Source organism: Myodes glareolus, chromosome 13 (genome assembly GCF_982192425.1).
Source record: "Myodes glareolus chromosome 13, mMyoGla1.1, whole genome shotgun sequence".
In the NCBI taxonomy this organism is placed as follows: domain Eukaryota; kingdom Metazoa; phylum Chordata; class Mammalia; order Rodentia; family Cricetidae; genus Myodes; species Myodes glareolus.
In genome coordinates, this window is record NC_142038.1 from 26,502,199 (window position 1) to 26,517,687 (window position 15,489).

The 15,489-nt window shown below is 43.6% G+C and overlaps 1 protein-coding gene across 4 annotated transcripts; it reads left to right on the forward strand.

Annotated features, from left to right (window-relative positions):
- The first annotated feature begins 1,090 nt into the window (after positions 1 to 1,090).
- Positions 1,091 to 14,871, forward strand: Grpel2 (GrpE like 2, mitochondrial). Of its 4 annotated transcripts, none has more exons than XM_087896018.1 (4): positions 1,552 to 1,701; positions 6,656 to 6,809; positions 7,820 to 7,901; positions 10,713 to 14,871. In XM_087896018.1, exons 1-4 carry the CDS (start codon positions 1,628 to 1,630, stop codon positions 11,075 to 11,077), a joined length of 675 nt encoding a protein of 224 aa, XP_087752144.1. In that variant the 5' UTR covers positions 1,552 to 1,627; the 3' UTR covers positions 11,078 to 14,871. The 4 variants fall into 4 exon arrangements, with proteins under 4 accessions (XP_087752143.1, XP_087752144.1, XP_087752145.1 ...); XM_087896019.1 differs by lacking the exon at positions 1,552 to 1,701 and adding an exon at positions 1,776 to 1,917; XM_087896020.1 differs by lacking the exon at positions 1,552 to 1,701 and adding an exon at positions 3,394 to 4,704.
- Positions 14,872 to 15,489: the final 618 nt, after the last annotated feature.

A 15,489-nucleotide genomic window follows, 5' to 3' on the forward strand; every position in this document is an offset into this window, starting at 1 on the left:
GCTGACAGAGATTTGCCTGCTGCTGTCTTCCAAGTACTGGGATTAAAGTTGTGCACCACTACACCCAGCAAAGCCCTGAAATATATCTACATTTTGGGCTTGCAAAATGGCTCCCCAGATAAAGGGGGTTTACCACCAAGCCTGATGACCTAAATTCAATTCCCAGGACCTACACAGTGGAAAGACAAAGACTATTGCAAATGGTCCTCAGACTACATGTATTCATGTGTATACCCATATACATACATACACATGTAAAAAAATAAAATTTACCCACATCTTCACTGACATCATCCAACTTCATTAATTCATTTTGCAAGTATTTATTGATCAGGGAAAAAAACAGTGATCATGACACACCACAAAACTAAAACTCTACATTGCAGAAAAAACAAAATACTAAGAAAATAGGAAGTAAGCACAGAGACTTACACCAGCTAGTTAGATTTCTCTGTAACTACACTGTCTATGGTGATAGGGGGTGAGATGGCAAACCCACCTCTGAAGATGGTGAAGTACGAGCTCGGGGCTTCATGTAAGACCCTCTGTTAACAACCATAGTAAAAACATTCTGTCCTCTCTTGCCAGGGCTATTCCAACAATTCCTCTTCTCTACCTCTTTTTACACTCTTCAATTTTCTCTGAATGGCAAAGGGACTTTTTTTTCTCCAGTACGTCTGGCATGTGGAGGCATTCACTCTGAGCTGTATCCCCAGCTCTCTTGTATTGAGACCGCCTCACTAAGGTACCCCAGCTGGACTTGATCTTGTGATCTTCTTGCCTTAGCCCGGAGTGGCTGGGATTACAGGCCTGAGTCATACCTGTTGTCGAACTACTGCAACCAAAATCAGGCAACAAAATATAGCTCTGCCCTGGAAGCACTTAGATTTTACTAAGCAGAAACAACTCAACACACAGTTAAGTCAGAAAACTATCGTCGAAAGAAAAATCGTGAGAGTGACTGGGGAAGGTGCAACCAGGCTGCAGTATTTACTCGCTCACTAGACCGGTTTAAGCCAGTTCTCCAGTCTGAAGTTATCACACGCTCTCACGGGATTTCATCTTTTGCTTTCAATACTCTCCCTCGTCACTGGCTTTCTTTACGGCTATAGTCTAGTCTTTTACAGTTTTGTACGGGCGTGTATTTATTTCGGGGCGTACATGACTGGGCCCGGAATGAAGTCAGAGAAGAAGCTGACGAATTCTTTTTTTTTCTTCCAGTGGGTCCCAGGATCGAACTCGGGTTGTTGAGACTTGGCAGTCAGCGCCTCCGTCCGCTGAGCCATCTCGTTGGCCTCGGTTCACAGCGCGTGCCCCTCGCGTTTAGGCATTGGTCACATTTTACATTTATTGCCTGTCATTTCATATACGCTCCTCGAGGATGAGGTGAGAGCCGCCTCGCTCACCGTGAACTTGGCACCTACTATGAACCTCTTGGGACAAGCATCCACCTCACCAACTCAACCCCGAAAGCCCAGATTGCGGAGCCCAGTCCGGAAGAGCAGTGTGGCGCACAGGAAACCGGAAGCCCCTGCCTACACCGGGGGAGGGGCGTGGCTTTCCGGAGAGCGCGTCTCTCCGCTTGACTCGAGCACGCGTGCGCGGTTCCGACGTTCCGGTCTGAAACATGGCGGCGCGGTCGTTGTGGGCGGTGCAGCGGCTGCAGCGCCTCCTGGCCTCCGGGCTTGTGTCAGAGAGCGGGTAAGCGGGGCGTCGGGGCCGGGCAGGCCGTGGCGTGGGCGCGGCGATGGGCAGCTATGGGAAGGAAGGCGAGGGCTAACTCGGCGCTAGCGAGGACCGGCCGCAGGCCCCATGACCCGGCGTCCACGCCGCGTCTCTAGGAAGGGAGGCTGAGGCCCATCGGCGCGCTTTTCCCGGTCAGGGAAGATAAATGCATCCGAGGCCACGTCCTGGGAGGTAGAAGCCAAGCAGTACTGAATCGGAAACGTAACTCGTCCCTAGCCTCTGCTCGCCTCTGTCTTCCAAGGATGTAGTGGGGTTCTTAGCCAGACTCCATGTGGTCCAGTCACTCTCCAGCTCTCGGGAGCATCGTTTTACTTGTGTGTAAAAGGAGAGCCGTGGCTCATTCCCCAAACGCCCCTTCCACCACTCTTAGGGGTACTGTGAAATTCGTGCCGTCAGTGGCCTGCAGAACTATGGGTAGTCGCTTTTTATTATTTCGTGTTTACTAACTTGAGGAATCTAGAATTTAGGAAAGTTTACTAACTTTTCCAAACAAACCTTAAGGAAGTTACCTCGCCTAGAAACCAGTCGCGGTTCTGGAACAGGTGTTTTTGTATTAGTGAACACGGTTCATTATTCTCAGGGGATATTCCTGAGAACGGATTTCTTTTTAAAGGCTGTCTATGAAGAGTTCGAGAATTCTGACTTGTAAATTAGCTGCGGGGAAATCCAGGAAATTTGCATGACCTTTTGTCATTCTTTTTCCGGTCTTGATGCACCTGATCTAATACACCCGCCCTACCAGAGTTGTGAGGCCTTGGGCGGGGTGGTTTGTTTTCTTTCCTACCTTTGGCAGTTTGTTGGGTGAGGTAAGGAAATAATCAGAGAATAGTTTCTTCTGAAGGAGTAATTGAGCATTGACCTCTTCTCTTCAAACTGACTGTTTTGACCAGCATTCTGTTTATCCAGGATAAATGTGGTTTTCCAGGAGGGCTGGTCTTTTTGGCCATGTATAATTTGCCCCTATGATAACTATATTTTCTGAACCAAATATTTAGAACCATGTGGATACATGGTTTAATTGGATATCAACCGTTAATAAAACTCAGGACCAACCTGTAAAGTCTGGGAAATGCCCTTGGATTGTGATGCCAAGCCAGCTCTTCCCTCTGCCCAAAGTTCTCTCCTTAAAGCAGACTCCTTTACTCCCCATCCCCTTAAGCCTTTGTTATAATTTCTACCATCTCAGTGATCACTGTCCATTTTATGTCTGTTCGTATAAGTAATGAACTATTTGCTTTAAAGAGCTCTTGAACCCACAGATTGATTAACCTTGTAGTTTTTCACTTGGAATAATTAAGAGGTCAGAACTGCCGCAGTTGAAGATCTGATCTAAACTAGGTCCAAGTCTACATTTCTGTGTAAACGAAACTAAATATCAAATATTTTCGTGATACCAAGAGCAAGGGCATTTTCCTCTGCCCATAGTAGCCAAGGGTGGGGTGTTTTTTTGTTTGTTTGTTTTATTGCAAGGTCAACTGGCAAGGAGGACAGAAACAGAAAGTTTACCTCTTTTCCTTGTCAATTGGTGGGGAAATTTATAGGCAGAGAGAGGCTGTTTCTAATTTAGGTGGTGAGAAGGAGAACAATATAGGGTTCTTTTTTTTTTTAAGATTTTATTTATTTATTGTGTATACAGTGTTCTGCCTCCATATATGCCTACGTGCCAGAAGAAGGCACCAGATCTCATTGCAGGTGGTTGTGATCCACCATGTGGTTGCTGGGAAGTGAACTCAGAACCTCTGGAAGAACAGCCAATGCTCTTAACCGCTGAGCCATTTCTCCAGCTCCTCTTTTTGGTTTTTCGAGACAGGGTTTCTCTGTAGCTTTGGAGCCTGCCCTGGAACTAGCTCTTGTAGACCAGGCTGGCCTCGAACTCTACCTCCCGAGTGCTGGGATTAAAGGCGTGCGCCACCATCCGGCTATAATCTAGGGTTCTTTTGTGCCAGCATAGATGTCATCTTACCTCTTCATAAGTCATGTGCTTATTAGGGGGAGGTTATGTTTTGTGCTGAGGGTTTTGAGCTCATGATATTAAAATGTCATTTGCAAGCAGACTGGCTGTGGAACTGTTAACACTTCTTTTGTGGGAAGAAGTTTCAAGACAGGATTTCTCTGTGTCATCCTGACTGTCCTGGAACTCACTGTGTAGACCAGGCTGGTGTTGAACTCACAGAGATCCGCCTGCCTCTGCCTCCCAAGTGCTGGGATTAAAGGTGTGTGCCACCACCGCCTAGCCGGGACTGTCCCTTTTTAAAGTGCTCTCTGGCGGGTGGATGTTACTCATGTCTCTTCCTTTGGGAAACTGTGTGCATGTTTAATGCTGATACCTATTCTCAGTTTATGCTTCTGTTCACAAGGGAGGCTGCAGAACATAATATACTGCTCAATGGCGTTGCTGCATTTGCCATTTGGGTCTATCTACAGCATCTTTAAATGGAAAATGTTCCTACCTACATGTCTTCTACATTAAAAGCATTTGTGCCCAACATAAAATGGCTCACAACACAAGTGTTTCTTACAACCCCCAAGGACAGCTATTGTAGAAAGATCCCAGAGATGTCTCAGACAACAGTTAGAAACACTAAAAGGGGAGCTCTACCGATTGTCTAAACAAGGCCTTGTTCACATTAAAATTTTTTAAGTAGATTACCTCACTGTAGAGTTGACACTGGCCACCACAGGACAGAGAAGTAAAACCTAAGGTGCTATGTGGAAAGATGTCATGACAGGAAAATGGTTTGGCCTGTGCTAATGTGGGGGTGAAGGTATGTTTGTGTTTTTCCTGATGGTGCAGAATAGCTACCTGGGTACCTTCGAGGCCTGTAAAGACCCGATCCACTGAAGAGCCTGGCTCCAGGTGTGAAGAGACTAGATCCCACAAAGAGTGGCTTTGTAGCACCTGAGGGCAAGAAGACAGACAGCCCAGAGTGGTGACACAGGGATGGAAGAGGCCAGAGGGTAAAGGGGGAAAAGGCACCTTTAATGCCTTCTGTTCTGGTGTTAGGCACTGTGGTGAACTGCCGCTGGACTAATAGTGAAGATTCATCCTGCACATCTGAGAAATAGGAAAGGGAGATGTAGGAAACAGAGGAAAACCCTGAATGGGTAAAGTCCTGTGTGAATGTTTGTGGTGACATGAACAGGCCATGTCAAAGACCCCAGAGCCTCAGGCCCATGGAGGAATGGCAAAGCCTCCCTCTAGGGGTTGGGTGTGAGTATTACCAGTGTGTGCAGAAAAATGTCCATGTAGCTTCTCCCCTCTGGATGTTTACAGTTTAAAGACTGTTCCTCTACAGAGACTATACCTACTAAGATTAACTAAACCTGTCCCCTTGATCTAACTGTATACCAGAAGCCCCGCCTCCTGATGGATCTGTATGTAATAACCCCACCTCCGTAGAGGTTGAACAACTCTACTGATAAAATGCTGAGCTTCCAGAGTGCTGTGGTTTTTTCCAACAGTGAGCCTGGACCACCTGACCCCATCTTTCTGTCTATCTTCTTTATTCCCTCACTGCCCCAATGAGGTTCATTCCTGGTGGTAGGCTGGACATGACAGATAATAATAGCATTTGTTTTGTAGAAGCAGTATTATCATTCTAGTAGAAAAGAAAAAATCCAAACGTCCATCAGTTGACAAATGGGTAAAAAGGTGTGGCATATCTACACAGTGAGCTATTAGTAATAGAAAGTAACCAATTACTGGTAAATGCAGTTGGCGGGGTGCCTCACCCGTTCCCAATGAGAAAAACTTTTTTAGTGTACAGCTGTAGACTCTAGCTAAAGCCCTGATCTGAATTATTTCGTGTAGGGTTAGGCATTATCATAATCTTCAGACCATTTTGGTTCTTTTTATCCCCATGTCAAAGGAGATTTCCCAAAGCTAAGCAGGTTTTACAGAAGCTGAGATTTGCAAGTTTCTAGTTAAGACAGTTTTATCTTTAGCTAACATCTGTCTAATCAGTTGTTGGTGATGGTTGCTTCTCAGGGGAGAAGAGCAGATGTGATCCTTTTGGGGCTAAGGTGGAGAAGCCAGCAGTTTAGTTTTAGCTCCTGTGTTTCGGGGAGAGTCCTTTATGTTCTTTTCTTATTCCTCTGTTACCTAATATTTCCTGTTTGTCAGTTAATTCATTCTAGTCCTATTCCTTTTAATTAAAAAAAAAAACTTGTTGGTATTTTTCTCTTATCACAATTACATGAATGAACCTGAAACACATTCTAAGTGAAAAACTGCTTCTAAGTGATCATCTATTATGATTCTGTTGACATTAAGCATCCATAAAAGACTTGTCTATAGAAAACAAAATATTAATCAGGTTTACCTGGGGCAAACAATGTAGGAGGCAATGGTAAATGATGTGTGAAATACAAGCCCTTTTATGTGCCAAAGATGTTCTGAAATTGTGATTTCACACACAGACTCTGGACATGGTAAAAATGTTGAATTGTACATTCTAAATGCTAAATTGTGTGGCATGACAACTGCATATCGTTAAAACTTTAAATGTATGGGAGTTTTCCCTGCATTATGGCTGCTCCAACTGCGCACCTGCTGCCCACAGAAGGCATTAGATCTCCAAGAACTGGAGTTACAGGTGATTGTGAGTTGCCACTGCTTAGATGCTTGGAGTTGAATCCAGGTCTTCTAGAAGAGCAGTCAGTGCTCTTAACTGCTGAGCCGCTTTTCTTCCTTTAATGGTACTTTTAAGAGCACTTTAAAATCTAGTCAATAAAAACGTGAGGGGGATGAAGCAGAAAAAAAGCTTATAGGACTTCGTAGCATCTGTCACCAAGACTAAAGACTATGAAGAGTCAGCGTGGGGTGCTTTGGGGGCTCTAACTGTTGTTGTTTGCCTTTGTATGGTGGCATTTTTTCATTGTGTGCCACTGCCCTACCCCACCCTCTTAGGGGATGGCTACACCCATTCAGCACTGCCACCCAAAGAACTGCTGGGGAAGACTGCAGTTCTGAGGACCCTCCTGATGTACTCGGTCCCTCCCTTGCTGAACAAGCCTTAAGGCTAAAAGCTGTTAAACTGGAAAAAGAAGTCCAGGATTTAACAGTGAGTAATAGATTTTATATTATTTGTTATTTATTATCTTTTCTGGTTTAAATGTTCAAGCAAAATTTTTTGTGTTTTTTGTTTTTTTAAATGAACTTTCCTTTAAAATGGTTCTTTACCCCTCTTCTTCCACTACTCTCTTGCTGGGCCTATTTAAAAAAAAAAAAAAAGTCTGGTTTTTAAAAGCCACTTACTAAGGGTGGGGCCTTGTTTTGCTTCCCTCTTGTCTCCCAGCACTTTAGATAACTGATTGGTTTGGCAGTTAAAGGTGGTGTGGTGCCTGTCAGGTGATGGAGAATAAATATTTGCTGGGTGTGTGAGGTCTTTGTACTCTGGTAAGCAGAGAACATCTGACCTACTGGACATAGTTGTGATTGAGCACTGTGAGAAGAGATAGCTGAAGCAGAGTAATTACGAGGCAGAGTAAGGCCCCTCAGGACTGCAGGGTGCTGGGAAGCATGTCTACTGAGAGCAATTAAAGAACCCATGAACTAAAGAGAAAAGAGGAACAAACAGGATGAGTTAACTGCCTTGAAATAGGTGATAGGTTTTGGTTTTTTGTTTGTGTGTTTGTTTGTTTGTTTTGTTTTTAAGATTTATGTTATGTAAATGTTATGTTCTGTCTGCATGTTTGCTTACACGCCAGAAGGCATCAGATCTCACATTACAGATGGTTGTGAGCCACCATGTCGTTGCTGGGATTTAAACTCGGGACCTCTAGAAGAGCAGTCAATGCTCTTAACATCTGAGTCATCTTTCCAGTCGCAGTGATGAGTTATTAAAACTTATTCTCTGTCATGTGAGAGTTCGGGTCCATGAAAGAAAGGTTGGCAGTGTTGCCTAAATGTGAAACTGTTTGCTCTGGATAATGAACTTGAAAACTGATGTGTTCAAGCTAGTTGTAATTACTTACAAGCTACTGAAGAGTAAATAGAAAGGATGAGATTTATAAAGTAGAAGTATTCTTTCCCACTGACTTCTCATCCTTTGATTTTGCTTTTGTCATTTAGCTAAGATACCAGAGAGCTGTTGCTGATTGTGAAAACATAAGGAGACGAACCCAGAGATGTGTGGAAGACGCCAAGATATTTGGTGAGAGATGATTCATAATAGAGTAAATTTAGTTGAAGGGCATGTACCTTTGTAAGCACTTTTGTAAACTAATTGTGGTAGAAATGCATCTGAGACCCCTAACTGATACGTTCCATACCTCCCACCCTCCCCACAGGCTTTCTCTGCTGCACATGGAAGTGATGTCATGTTAACCACTGTATAATAATGCCGGCCTTTGTTTTTCTAAGGGTGTACAGGTGCTACATTTCCAACATTCTAGTGTGTATACAAATAATATTTTTTAGTCATTGATGAAGCAGTGAATCATTGCAACATTCAAGAGGAAAATTCAAAGAACAGGAATGCTAAAGTTTGTGTGATGTAAGCAGCATTGGTCTGTATGCACAGGGAAAGTCCATACTACTGTGGACAAGAATCCTTTATTGCTATCAGTGCTCTGCAAGTCAGTTCTTTATAGAACAGCTAAAACTTGAATGTGTGTGTTTGTGTGTGTGTTCGAGCACTTGTGCACATGTGTGCATGTGTATCCAAGTCTATAACAAAGCTCCACAGATCATAGCCAGCCGCCAGTTAGTAGTTTTGAATTTCATGATTTTTTAAAAATTCATATGAACTTATTTTCTCTTTATTTACAAAACATAGTTTTTTTACTTTTGCCTCTTGTCCCACAAATCTTAAAATACTTGCTGTGTGGCCTTTTACAGAAGAAAGTTGTTGGCTGCTGAGCTGTGGAAATGTCTTGTTCCAAGTAGAACAGTTTTAGCAGTGGAGGAACTTCTGATGTCCGACTGCTTGATGAGTCAGATGGATGGACACTAGAAGTCAGGCATTGAGGTAGCACTAGTTTACTATGAGTTTATTCAGGAAGACGCTTGGGAATGAATTCATGTTAACTAACTGCCGAAGAGTTTGGTAGTTTTCCAGTTTATTGACTTAAAGCAATATGTCTTGCCAAGGACACTACAGAAATCATTTGCCTGTGGAGTTTCCTCCTAGTGGCCAGAGATACTTAGGAAACTGAAGGGGTTGAGATGAGCATGGAGGGAGAAGGAAAGTATAATTTTCTTTTGGTTTATGTCTTTTGAGTCAAGGTCTCTCTATGTAACCCTTGCTAACCTGGAACTCTGTATAGATCAGGCTGCCCTCAAATTCACAGAAATTCCTGCCTCTGCCTCCCAAGTGCTAGAATTAAAGGCATAAGCTACCACACCTGGTAGAAAGTATGCTTTTTAACTAATCTGTCATGTTAACTATCTGACCTCCTTGCAAGCATAGTTTTAACCCAGTAGTTAAATTGGGACTTGGGAGATGATTCAGTGGATAAAGTAATTATTTTGCAAACATAAAGTCCTGAGTTGGGATACCCAGAATTCATGTGGGGAAAAAGTCAGGTATGTGACTAACTCCAGTGCTGGGGTAGGGAGGAGACAGGCAACTCACTGGACTCTCAGTTTGGCTGAAATGTCTAGTTTTGTGTCCAGTAAGAGTCTTCATCTAAAAAAACTAGAGCAAAATATCCAACGTTGACCTATGACTCCCACCTGGGTGCACGTAGAGGCAAGCATATGCATACATCACACACAAAATAGTCATAATACAATAATGAGAACGCAGTCAGAAACTGCTCTTCGGTGTTCCAACAAGAACTTGGGCTTCTGTTTAGCCAAATTTCCACTACTTCACTCATTTAGAAGCAAAGTCTCCCCTGGCAGTATGCAGATCAGCACAGAAGCTTGCTGCTTTAAAACTTCTACTGAACAGCTGAGAATGTAGCTCAGTGGCAGAACCATGGGCTTGGGCTTAATTCCCCAACACAAAAAACCAGCGTCTGCTCTCAATCGGGGCTTGTTTCCTGGAAACACCTTTCCTGCCTCCTCTCCTTCCCTGATCTAGATGATGCCACGTTTCCTTGCTTGACACTGGCACTTTTTTATTTTCCTTGTGAGCCCATCTGCATGCCTGTAAGTCAGTGGGCATGTTGATAGTATGCTGCTGTTGGGCTGATGTGCCCTGTTTTCCTCAAGAAATTCTACTAGTAGAGTCTGGTGCCCTGGGAAGTTAAAAGTAGAATTCCTTCCTCTCCTTTGGTCTGCCGCATCTGGTCAGTTTTCTCAGGTCTACCTGTCAGTGTTTTTTATTGCTTGCCTGTGACTAGTCTAGGTGGCTGCCCACCTTGGCATAGCAATAAACATGTCAATAGATAAGTCTACTCTTTACCAGCCCTTGCTGGGCGTTATGCCATGGATGTCCAGTGGTGACCATTCCTTATCCCAATCAGAGTGAGAACACTGGGAACTTGCAACAACTGGCTTTACTTTCAACTTGGAACAGTTCACTTGCTCTAAAAGGTTTCTGTGGACCTTTCCCAAGTCTCCCTAACAGGCCTCACCTCGTCTGTAAGTGTGCCTCACCTTCCTAGCTAGGTAACCACGAACAAGTGGCTCTCGCCATCCTTAGCATAGTGTTGGCTTTTCTTATTTTGTGTTCTCCACCCTCACCCTCCCAATGAAATATTCCTAGCTTATCTTCTTGAGAGTGGCCTTTGCACAACTAAGATAAGCCTGTTTTTAGTCTATTTTATATAGGTGTATGTAGCCCAAGTTGTATCTCTTCCCAGTTTCCCAGTAGACAGACAGACACAATTTGCAAAAACTGACTCTGACTTGTCAGTTGAGATTGGATGGTTAAGCTGATCCCCAAGTCCTGCATAGCAACCTTCCCACTCTCAGAAATACTAAGTGTGGAGTGTACTAGCTACCTCTTTGCCTACTCCAGGTTCTACCCCTAAGGACAGCGTTGTTCTCAGACTTGGATCTGTTTTCTCTGCAGGAATCCAGAGCTTCTGTAAGGACTTGGTGGAGGTGGCAGACATTTTGGAGAAGACTGCCGAGTGCTTTTCAGAAGAAACCAAACCTGAGGACCACAAGCTTACTCTGGAAAAAGTCTTTCAAGGACTGTCCCTTTTAGAAGCAAAGCTGAAGAGCGTGTTTGCCAAACATGGCCTAGAGAAAATGACACCGATTGGTGACAAATATGACCCTCATGAGCATGAACTCATATGTCACATGCCAGCAGGTGTTGGGGTACAGCCTGGCACTGTGGCATTAGTACGGCAAGATGGCTACAAACTCCATGGCCGCACCATTAGACTTGCCCAAGTGGAAGTGGCAGTGGAGTCTCAGAGAAGGCTATAAACAAGCCCCCAGGAACTAACTCTCGCAGGTTCTGGCACCTGTGTCTCCTTTATTTATTAAGCTGATTTGTATTATACATGAGGTCCTTCGTGTGCTCCACTTTGGATTTAGTCATATTGGCTTTATCTCTACAGTATCTTATTGGTTTATGTGGCCTGTTTGGTCTCATCAGAAATCCTGCCACTGGGCATTTGAACAATGTGACGAGTGTCCTATGGCCTTTTTCAAAATGTTTACAAAAACATTAAGTTGGTACTCTGATGACTGAATCCAAAATCCCTTAATTGTGTTTTCAACTAATTTCTGGAATTAGTGCAGCATCGTGTGTCTTATATTTTATGGGAAAGGGAGATGGTAGGGATTGGTGTGACTTTTAGGTACTTAGATTGACAAAGCTTTACCCTTGTATAAATTTAGATCATTTGGGTTGACATATAGAGAGAGTTTTCAAGACTTTTTTATTTCATTTTTTATGTAGTCATCTTTTTTTACTTGTAATCCCTGCTAGGGGTCACCCATTGTTCCGTAGCTGCCCCTTTCTCATCCCTTTTGGAAGGGCTAAAGGGTCGGTCGGGCCAGTCTTCCTTTTTTCTTGTTTATAAGGTGTGCTCATTTACTAAACTGATCTCAAGTCTATGAACAGGTAAGCTCTGGCTGCCTTGACAACACAACCCACTCCCAGGGAGACCAAAAGCCTCCATAAATCTCAAGTTGGAGGGTCCATCATGGGAGGCCAAGCATAGTAGCGGACTGTTCAAAATTAAAAATAAAGTATTAGGGTGGATAGGTTTTTTTTTTGCAATATGTAATTTACACAAAAGTAATGCTGCTGTCTCATCTCACTTGCATGCACTCTGATGAACTGGACCATCCTCCTTTCTGGATTAGGGTGGGGTGCTTCTCTGGAGAGGACAAGGGACTTCCTGTAGCAACAACAAAAATGCGAAGTCTTCAGCTACATTGCAAAACTTTGGGGATGCTTAACCCGAATCAGCTGCTGTCATCTTCACCATTCCAGTTTTTAAATCCTGAATCAAAAGCACCAAAAATTTTATATATATATATATATAATTGAGAAAAAGAACAAAGTTGTCTCGGGGTTTTTTTTCCATGCACATTTTGTCAAGAAAAGGTGTGAACACAGCTCCGTCATTGTCCACCTAGAATCATCTGCAGTGCATGAAGGAAGGGCCGTATTCCTTCTATTCCTCCTTGCTGAACCATTTCTTCTGGAAGGTAGACAGTAGGCCATGATGGAACTGCCTATCCACATGGAGTACTTGCACTTGGGGAGAATGGCGTTGATCTTCACGGTACTAGGAGCCAGAGCAGTGATCTGTATCCTATTGTAGTCGATGCCTGGGTACATGGTGGTACATGCAGACAGCACTGCGTTGGCATAGACGTCTTTGCTCATATTGACATCACACTTGATGACAGAACTGAAGATAAGTTCATGGACACCATAATAGTCCACACCCAGAAAGGAAGGCTGGAAGATAGAAGAGCACCTGGGGGCAGCAGAATTGATCCTTGCTAATAATGACAACCTGGCTGTCGGGCATAACTCTTCTCCAGGAAAAGGATGCAGCAGCAGGCATGCCTTACTGGAAGTCCAGGGCAAAATGGCACAACTTTATGATATTAGATCAGTTTCCTGTTTGGCTATGACGAGGTTGTAGCCATGTTTATTCTGGAACTTCATGGGTAGGTCCTGTAGCTGGGCACTGTTGGGGGTGCCTGTGTGTAGAATCCATCATGAAGAATAGTTCCTGTAGATGAGCACTGTGTATGTGTGTCCGTCTCTGGAGTCAATCATGAGGAAGGTGATACCATCAGAATTGTACAGACAGCACAGCCTTGGTGGCTGTGTGAATGAGTGGAGTGTTGATGATCTTGAACGTATCTGGGTCGTCTTTTCATGGCTGGTCTGGGGTTAAGGGAACCTTGGTAAGCAGCAAGTGCTCTTCCAGGGCCACACTTGGTTCATTGTATAAGATGCAGTATCATCTCTGTTATCCAAGTTGTTGACAGTACCACTCTCCATAAATACCTGAGCATCAGGATGCTTTCGGTCTGGACCTTGTTGCCCATATAGGAGACCTACTGGCCCATGTCCACCATCACACCCCAGTTTGGTGGATAAAACACCATAGAAGCAAGAGAGCCTTGGATGCATCCTCGCCTATGTAGCCAGCTTTGTACATGCTGGGGTCAGTGTAGCAGTATCTGCTTCCATGGCAAATGGTAGCTGGTCGAGACTCAGCAGCAGAGAGACCTGTGTGTGTCAGGTGAGTGTGGGTTCTACAGATCCTCTTCCTTTATAAGCAGTTATATTCAGCCCCTTGGGTATGAAGTAATTTTAGACAGGCAATACCAGTGGCAAAAGACCTAAACATGACTGTATAGGTAATTACCTACAATGGTTGGTTCCACCAACCCTTACTCCTGCCCTTTGTCAAATTTGCTCTGGGAACTTATATTAGATGTCTAGGGAAGTAATGGACAAAATGCTGGACTCCCAGGAATTTCTCATCCAGTAGTGCTGAGGTATGCCTCTTTTCCTTTGTGGTTGAGATTGACAAATTACTACTTCTCACATCAACAAACTTAATTTGTGTTTTTAGCAGTGGGGATTGAATGCAAGGTCTCCAAGAATGCTAGGTAAGCACGGCAGCTGAGCTCTGCTCCCAGCCCTGGCAAGCTTTGTTTCCTAGTTTTTAAATCCACCTTAAGCCATATTTGTTTGAACATCTATCTCATCTTTTATGTATTAACCTTGTAGATTTTATGAACCTGTATATATTTTTTTAACATCTTAGCTGATGCTGTATAAAAGATTTTACTAAGTTAGCCAAAGGAGCACTAAGGTTCTCCTAACAACCCTGCCAGGCAGGCGGGATAGCCTTGGTTAACAACTGCCTGGGAAAAGCAGTGCTGGCCTGTCTTGGGATAACCTTGACAATATTTTATATTGTAAATTTCCCCATTTGTCCAAACAACCACACCTTGTCATTCCTGGCTCTGAAATGTGGTTAATGACTCGAAGTATACCTTGGAGCCAGGAAACTATAGGCTGCCAGGGATTTCTGTTCAGGGCTGGCTCTCTTTCGTGCATTAGCCAGAAGCAGTCGCCTACTGACCTGCAGGTTTTCTTTTTACTCATGTAGTGGTGGAGTGAATTCTCGTGGGAAGGCCTTTCAATTCTGTAACATAACGTTACCCTTCCTGCTGTTTCCGAAGCTCAAAAATGTAGTCGGTTTTAGGACAAACTCAAGAGGCAGCCCTTCTAGATTCTTTGGACTGCCAATTAAACTGGCACAAACTGGATGAATGAGAGGAAAAGCAAATTTCATTGTCTATGTGAACACAAGAGTCGTGCAAAATCTGAGAGTCGGCCTCAGAAAACTGGTGCTTTGATCACATCCTGACCTCCAGAAGAGGCCTTCTGGAAGACAGAACTGTGATGAGTGTGGGTGGTCTCAGACGTCTGGAGAAACCCTTTGATACATAAAGCTGTCAGTGTGGATTTCCTTTTAACTACTGCATTAAAAAAGAAAGTCTCTCAGCTACTCCCATGACTGCAGTTTCCCAAAAAAGCAGCACAATATATAGCAAGACTATTTTGGGGTAGCATATTCTAGTCTCAGACTAATTTCAGGTGGTGAGTTAACCCTCAAGAGTATGAAGTCATCCTCCTTTGACCTCCATCAGATATAAACACCCGGACAAAGATAAGACTTGGAGATGGTATAAAGTGTACTGGGAGCAATAAATATTACTTTTTAAAATTGTTTCTTTTTTATCTTTTACACAGTGGTATTTTGCCTGCACGTGTATCTGTGTGAAGGTGTCGTCCTAGAGCTCAAGTTTAAGATAGTTGTGAGCTGCCATGTTGGTGTTGAGAATTGAACCCAGGTCCTCTGGAAGAGCAACCAGTGCTCTTAACTGCTGAGCCATCTCTCCAGCCCCCACATTTTAAAATATATAACCATATTTTATGTGTGTGTTTTGTCTCCATGTATCTCTGCACCATGTGCTTGTGGAGGCCAGAAGAGGGTGTGAGATCCCCTGGAACTGGAGTTAGAAATGGTTTGAACACCATGTGTAGGTATATCTAATAAGTATTTATTGTAGACTGAGATATGGTTCAGTGATTAAGAGTATTCCGACTGCTCTTCCAGAGAACCCAGCTTCTATTTCCAGGACTCTGCAGTCAAAAGATTTTCTTGGCAAGGCATTATTTTACCATTTTATTAAGTGCCTGTTTAAGGAGCAGTGAAATTCCACAATATGAATTTGCCCCCTTTGTCTTCATTCCTACAAGATTGACAGATGGAAACAGTGAGAAAATGGGCCATGTATATTTTGCAGTTACTTGCTGTCCTTGCCAGTGAACAAACAGACTGTTG

Excerpts from the sequence above, each read along its gene's own strand:
- Grpel2 (XM_087896017.1), top strand. The coding sequence starts at position 1,426 with ATGAACCTCTTGGGACAAGCATCCACCTCACCAACTCAACCCCGAAAG. Across the intron at positions 1,702-7,819 it reads GGGCTTGTGTCAGAGAGCGG|CTAAGATACCAGAGAGCTGT; the intron begins GTAAGCGGGGCG and ends TTTGTCATTTAG. Across the intron at positions 7,902-10,712 it reads GGAAGACGCCAAGATATTTG|GAATCCAGAGCTTCTGTAAG; the intron begins GTGAGAGATGAT and ends TTTTCTCTGCAG.